At 39.2% G+C, this 7,546-nt stretch overlaps 1 protein-coding gene across 1 annotated transcript in view; it reads right to left on the reverse strand.

The window, feature by feature from the left end:
• The window catches only part of LOC107663096 (V-type proton ATPase 116 kDa subunit a-like), a 23,288-nt gene that overhangs the window by 12,465 nt on the left and 3,277 nt on the right, over positions 1–7,546 (reverse strand). Inside the window, exons 4-11 of the mRNA XM_016453247.1 lie at positions 6,289–6,425; positions 5,227–5,322; positions 4,952–5,140; positions 4,701–4,783; positions 3,765–3,858; positions 3,346–3,558; positions 1,911–2,061; positions 1,683–1,822 (exon numbers count right to left, since the gene is read on the reverse strand). Coding sequence (XP_016308733.1) covers positions 1,683–1,822; positions 1,911–2,061; positions 3,346–3,558; positions 3,765–3,858; positions 4,701–4,783; positions 4,952–5,140; positions 5,227–5,322; positions 6,289–6,425 — 1,103 coding nt within the window. The remainder of the gene's footprint in view (positions 1–1,682; positions 1,823–1,910; positions 2,062–3,345; positions 3,559–3,764; positions 3,859–4,700; positions 4,784–4,951; positions 5,141–5,226; positions 5,323–6,288; positions 6,426–7,546) is intronic.

The following is a 7,546-nucleotide window of genomic DNA, read 5'->3' on the forward strand; positions in this document are numbered from 1 at the left end:
TGTGTGTGTGTGTGTCGTTCGTCCAGTTGTAGTATTCTGCATTGGGCCGGACGTGCCATCCTGATGAGAAGGTGCTGATGCCCCTGCTGAAACACTCGTTGTAAATGGCTCCAGTATAGATAGAAAACAGCCCCATCAACAAAATGAGATATCGGCCTCCAAACAACATCTGCCAGATCTGACACACAAGAGACCCCAAGAAATCAGTGTGACGTAATGCACAGCGGTTGTGCTTTATTTTCATGTTTGCATAATATCCAATATTTTTGTGGATGGATGATTACAGCATTTCACTAGATTGTATTAAGAAGCGTTTGCAAACACTTAAAGCAAGGGTGTCCAATCCTGCTCCTGGGGGGCCACTTTACTGCAGAGTTTAGCTACAACAGAAATGCTAGGAGGTATCTAGGCTGCGTTCCACCTCGTTTTTTCATGCCCTTCCTTTGCTAACTTCCCTCCGTCTCGCTGACTCGGATGTTTGTCATTGATTAAAGGGATAGTTCACCCAAAAATGAAATTTTGATGTTTATCTGCTTACCCCCAGGGCATCCAAGATGTGGGAGACTTTGTTTCTTCAGCAGAACACAAACTAATATTTTTAACTCAAACCGTTGCAGTCTATCAGTCATATAATGTAAGTGAATGGGAATCACAGCTTTGAGAGTCAAAAAAACATACACAAACAAAACCAAATTAAACCCTGCGGCTCGTGACGATACACTGATGTTTAAAGACACAAAACGATCGGTCTGTGCAAGAAACTGAACAGTATATCGTTTTTTACCTCTGATCCACCGCAATGTGCAACTGTCCTGAGCGCGTTCGCGTCTTCTTCTTGCTTTATGGCACTTTTAAGTGCAATAATGTTTTTATTAATATCATTACACTTTATTTGCTCGGTTTTATTCAGAGTTGTTGGGGTGGGGGTGAATTAAATGTGATTTGCGGTGGCATCGCGGTATATGCAGCGGCCTGAAGTGTAGATAAGAAGTAGACTTGCTCCCTCTGTCAAAGTCGAGGGTCTGTACATATAAACCTCCTTCATACACTTCACGAAGTGGAACGCACTTCAAAACGGTGGCAGGGATTTCCCTGAGGAGAAGTGCTTAGGGAAGTATGCGAGTGTGTGTCTAAATGTGAAGTGGAACGCAGCCCTAGTGATCCTGAAGACCTTGCCTAGCTGGTTCAGGGGAGTTTAATTAAGACTAGAGCTAAACTCGGCTGGAAAGTGGCCCTTCAGGAGCAAGAATGGACACCCCTGACCTAAAGGTCTCTTTACAGATTTGCGCTTGAGGGTTTAACTCTTTTAAGTGAAGAAATTAAGTCATAAGTGTTATAATTTTACTTCTCCAGTGTTGAGTAATATATTTAATACACTTATGAAATATTTAGTTATTTTTTATTTAATAGTGAAGTTACAAGTATTACAATAATAATAATGCTCTTCTATTTTGTAAAATGAGAAAAATATGAAGAACATTGTTATTATTATTTTTATGTAATCCTCCTCAGAGCAATATTGTCTTAACTTAGTTCAAATTTTATGGCCTTAATGTTGTGACGATTTTTCACTGTGATATTGAATATTTATATTTTTATTGTATAGAAGTTAAAAATTCCAGCATCAAAAACGCCAGTAGTGTTCAACAAAACCATGATGTGTGCATGTGTCTCATTTTTACTTCATTGGTATTTTTCCTCAGTTTTGGATCTTTCTCCTCCAGCACCATCCAGAGAGCCGCCAGCGTCATCAGAAGACCGTGTCCAACATCCCCGAACATGACAGCAAACAGGAAGGGAAAGGTGATGATGGTGTAGACAGCTACAGACGGTAAAAGATGCACGAGAATGGAATTAAGCTTCTTTTAAACTACTGACAGCCAGTGCTGTGTGTTGAGAGTGTGCGTCACCTGGGTTCATCTCCCTGTAGCTCGCCACTCCATAAGCATCCACTATGTTCTGGAATCCTGCAGTGAAGGAGTTGGTGGGGAAGACTGTGGGGGGAGACGTGTTTGCCGGCAAGCGGTTGAAGAATGAGTCCACACTACTGCCGCTCTTCCTCTGAGAGAGAAAGACAGGTTTGACATATTAAGAGGCCTTCCTGTGTGGAGTCACTATTAACTGTGACTTTTGCTTCAATAAACTCCTAATTTGCTGCTTATTCATATTTAGTAAGGTAGTTGTTAAGTTTAGGTATGGTGTGGAGTAAGGGGTCTAGAATATGGTCATGCAGAATAAAGCATTATTATGTGCTTTCTAAGTACTAATAAACAGCCAATATGCTAGTAATATGCATGCTAGTAAGCAACTAGTTAAAAGTGAGAGTTGGTCCCTGAACGAAAGTGTTAGCATTTCTTCTTCTCATTTCTAGTTTCTTCATTGTGATCTCAGGAGGAGAGTTTTGACATCTTTGAACATGCAGTATCCAGTTTACAATAAGGTCCCATTAGTTAACGTTAATGCATTAACTAACATCAACTAACAACGAGCAATACATTTGTTACGGTGTTTATTCATCTATGTTAATGTTTGTTAATAAAAATACAACTAATGTTAGCTCAGGTCTATTATAGGTGACCCTGGACCACAAAACCAGTCATAAGGGTCAATTTTTCAAAATTGAGATTTATACATCATCTGAAAGCTGAATAAGCTCTCCATTGATGTATGGTTTGTTAGGATAGGACAATATTTGGCCGAGATACAACTATTTGAAAATCTGGAATCTGAGGGTGCAAAAAAATCTGAATATTGAGAAAATCATCTTTAAAGTTGTCCAAATGAAGTTCTTAGCAATGCATATTACGAATCAAAAATGAAGTTTTGATATATTTACGGTAGGAAATTTACAAAATATCTTCATGGAACATGATCTTTACTTAATATCCTAATGATTTTTGGCATAAAATGTTTTTTTTTGATCATTTTGACCCATACAATGTATTGTTGGCTATTGCTACAAATATACCCCAGAGACTTAAGACTGCTTTTGTGCTCCAGGGTCACATATGATATTAACAAAGACAATTAGTATTTTTCATTGTTAGTTCATGTTAACTCATGAAACCTTATTTTTACCTTATTGTAAGTGTTACCCAGTATCCATTACATTTGCAATATACAATAAAGCACAGCGTGTGGATTAATGTATCCCACAATACAATGTGCTCAACCTGACCTTGCATTCCAGTGTGACAAATGAAGTGATATCAACAGCTAATTTTAATATCCAAAACGTTAGAATGTACTGTACAGTATACTAGTATCCCATTCCAGTCATATTCATTAGTACAACTATGACCTCTTCCTGACAGCCACAGAGGTGTAGTGACAGTGGACGCTCACCCCTCCCTCTCTCAGGGCGCTCTGCAGGGCAGGCAGCTGGCTCACGGGGCACCAGGCTTCTGCGATCAGGCACTTATCAGTGACGGATGGGCTGCAGAGATTCAGCACTGTCTGCACGGCCTTACACTTCTGAACCTGCACAATCCACTCGGGCAGACGGGCCAGCGCTCGCACCAGCAGCTGCTGCATGTACTGCTCCGTCTCACCCATGACCTGCAGCCACGGAGGAGCACAGACACACGGTGAGGAAGCTGGGAGACTGTATGGCTGTTTATTGTTTAACTGCAAACCGAACATTCTCCTGTCTTTTTCACCAGTTATTAACATCCTATCATCTATGTATTAGGAGTTTCAAATGTTTGCAAAGTGGAAGTGGAAAAAAAATGAAAGGTGTGTTGACTGTGATTGATTAGACGTACTGATTTGATGTCCTCGATTCTTCCTCGGAGTCCGTTAAGAGTCTCCTCTCTCTCTGCCTGGTTCTCAGGGTAGGGGAATGTTTGTGTGTGGAAGCTGCGTGCAAACATAGCAGAAAACTGAATCAAAAGGAATCTGCACATTTCACCGGTTCACAAATTGATTTTTGCACGATACAACAGTCCAGTGCATATTTAACTACTTCTACACAGAACATTTGAGTTTTTCCAAAAGGTTTCGATATATTTTGCGCCTTGCTCTTGTTAAGTGTGATTTTGCCAGATGTGCTGTCTAGAAACTTTTAATACCACCTTTATCGAATGAACTTACAAGTCTAGGTCATTATTATATGTGACCCTGGAGCACAAAAGCAGTCTTCAGTCGCTGGGGTATATTTGTAGCAATAGCCAACAATACATTGTATGGGTCACAATTATAGATTTTTCTTTTATGCCAAAAATCATTAGGATATTAAGTAAAGATCATGTTCCATGAAGATATTTTGTAAATTTCCCACCGTAAATATATCAGAACTTAATTTTTGATTAGTAATATGCATTGCTAAGAACTTCATTTGGACAACTTTAAAGATGATTTTCTCAATATTTAGATTTTTTTGCACCCTCAGATTCCAGATTTTCTAATAGTTGCATCTCAGCCAAATATTGTCCTATACTAACAAACCATACATCAATGGAAAGCTTATTTATTCATCTTTCAGATGATGTATACATCTCAATTTCTAAAAAATTGACCCTTATGACTGGTTTTGTGGTCCAGGGTCACAAATAAACTGAAGAAATTTCTATGATTTTTCCATAACCTTTTCAAGAACTTATTAATTTCCATGACTAGATCTTCAGCCTGGAAAATCACACCGTTTAAAGGTCCAGGTTTTTCAGGACTGTGGGAACCCCGACCCGATCCAGATCACCTACCAGTCACAGATCTTCTTCACTTTCTGACCGATCTGATCTCCCCAGAACGAGATTAAAAACACAGTCCATTGCACCTCCTCTCCCTGAGAAGAAAAAACCACCAAAATCTCTCAGCAGCTTTCAATAAATCTGTATATGTTCCTACAATCTAATAAAACACTAAAATCTTGTATATGCAACCCAACTTAACATGTAATCATCATTTGGTTATACAAGAGCTTAATAATATTTCTTAATGATTTAGGCCTCACAGAATCAGGATGTTCAAGTTTTTCTTCCATCTCATGAAAGTCCACAATGATGTAACCACGACAAGCACGCCACAGCAGCCTCTCGAAGGCGGGCACTTTCCACGGATGAACCACACCGGCCACAAAGCTCAGCCTGATGTCCTGACGGTTCTCCGCCTGAGCCACCGGCTCGAACGACACCAGCGGGGCCTATGACGCACAAACACGTGCACACATGAACCAGGACTGACTGACGCTTAAGTGGATCTACTGTGACAGTAAAGTGCAGTTCCTACCTGTGAGGCCGTGAGTGAATGAGTCTGCTTTAAAACCCCTCTGTACTGACACAGCTGAGTATACTGAGACAGCAGACTGTCTCTGTTCCTGGACACCTGCACAAACTGACAGCATTAGAAACTATTTCTGCAATACTTATTTGATAAACAACACTACTGTGATGCATTAACAGGGAAATAATGACAGTGGAAAATGTGACTAGACATTGGTACAGGAAAGCACTGGAAAGACATTTACAGTTAAAGGGATATTCACCCAAAATGTGACCCTGGAGCACAAAAGCAGTCTTAAGTCACTGGGGTATATTTGTAGCAATAGCCAAAAATACATTGTATGGGTCACAATTATCGATTTTTCTTTTATGCCAAAAATCATTAGGATATTAAGTAAAGATCATGTTCCATGAAAATATTTTGTAAATTTCCTACCGTAAATATATCAAAAATATATCACTTTAAAGGCGATTTTCTCAGTATTTAGATTTTTTTGCACCCTCAGATTCCAGATTTTCAAATAGTTGTATCTCGGCCAAATATTGTCCGATCCTAACAAACCATACATCAATGGAAAGCTTATTCAGCTTTCAGATGATGCATAAATCTCAATTTCGAAAAATTGACACTTAAGACTGGTTTTGTGGTCCAGGGTCTCACATGAAAATTTCCATCATTCATTCATCCTCAAGTTATTCCAAATCTGTATGAGTTTCTTTTTTCCATCAAACAAAAATGAAGACATTTTGAAGAATGTTGGTAATCAGCTCTTTTGTTGATTTTGATTGCTTCTATTGTCCTCATTTGTAAGTCGCTTTGGATAAAAGCATCTGCTAAATGACTAAATGTAACTAAAAGTAACTGTTTGGTCACCCATATTATTCAAAATGTCGTCTGTGTTCAGCAGAAGAAAGAACTTCATACAGGTTTGGAACAACAACGGTTACAGGGTTTTCATTTTGGGTGAACTATCCCTTTAAGAAAGCAAATAGGGTCAGTTTTGATTTCATGTAGTTTTTAACCCCAAACAGACATAAAACACGTTCGCGTGGAAACAAAGTTACAAACCTCCCGGAGCTCCCGGGCCAAGCGCTCACTCTCCTCCTCAATGGTGAGGAGGTCTCTGGGCTGAGGGGCCAGAGGGGTCGGGATGGGGGGCTGCAGTGTCTGAGAGAGACTGCGAACGATCTCCTGTTCCAAAAGCACTGGAACCAAGAAAGGGACTGTTTAAAAACCTTCAAGTCAACATAAAACGGCACGGTTTATGTAAAAAGGTGAGCTGATGAAAACAAGTTTATTCACTTTATACACTTTAGACATGTAAAACGTCCATGTTTCACATCATTATAGGGTGCTTTATTAATATACGGGAATTGCGAATACATTACGTCATTGCGTGATTTCGCAATCACGAACCAGTTCATTGAAACAAGCCATCCAAAAGAACCAGTTTGCGGAAAAGAATCAGATTTCCCCGCTGCCTGAGGCTCTGGATTACAGTTAATAATGTAAATAATGTTCAGCTTCTTGCACAGACCGACTGTTTCGCTTCATATGACCTCAATATATCGTCTGGAGGAGCTATCAGGAGGGTATTAATTTTGTGTTCCTTGATATGCTTTACTGTTTTACTGAAGAAAAAACCTACATGAATGGCCTGTGGGTTAGTAAATTAAGAGCAAATTTTCATTTTTGGGTGAATTATGTCTATAATAAGTCTCTTATTCTCACCAAGGCTGCATCTATTTGATCACAAATACAGTAAAAACAGTAATATTGTGAGATATTATAATGTAAAGTAATTAAAATTGTTTTAATGTCCCAGCACTAATCTTGACATGGGAAGGCTTTTTCTCCAAATCTATCACTATTATTTGTGTAATCTTATTTGCATTTACATTAATCAGTAATAAATTACTGCATTACCTACTGACACACATTTTAGAAAAGAAACAGCCACAAACTACACAGACATTTGGCTATTGTTTAACATTTGTTTTTAACAGATGCATGGACTAAATGACATCAGCTGACAACAAACTGCTCCAAAGCAGGAAGCGTTTACATTTAGATGAATGTTTTCCAGACAAGCGTTGTTCTCTTGGGAATAACGTGTACTGATGACTGCACAATAGCACCAGGAACGTGTGAGAATGAATGAAACCGGGTCATGCTAACTGCAGCAGATATGAACAGTAGAGCCCGACCGATATATCGTTTAGCCGATATTATCGACCGATATGAGTCCGTCGCCGATATATCGGTATCGGCTAATATGCCGCCGATATGAACATTTTTTTTACAGAACATATAACGCAGATAAAAT

Source organism: Sinocyclocheilus anshuiensis, unplaced genomic scaffold (genome assembly GCF_001515605.1).
Source record: "Sinocyclocheilus anshuiensis isolate Anshui unplaced genomic scaffold, SAMN03320099.WGS_v1.1 scaffold836, whole genome shotgun sequence".
NCBI lineage: Eukaryota > Metazoa > Chordata > Actinopteri > Cypriniformes > Cyprinidae > Sinocyclocheilus > Sinocyclocheilus anshuiensis.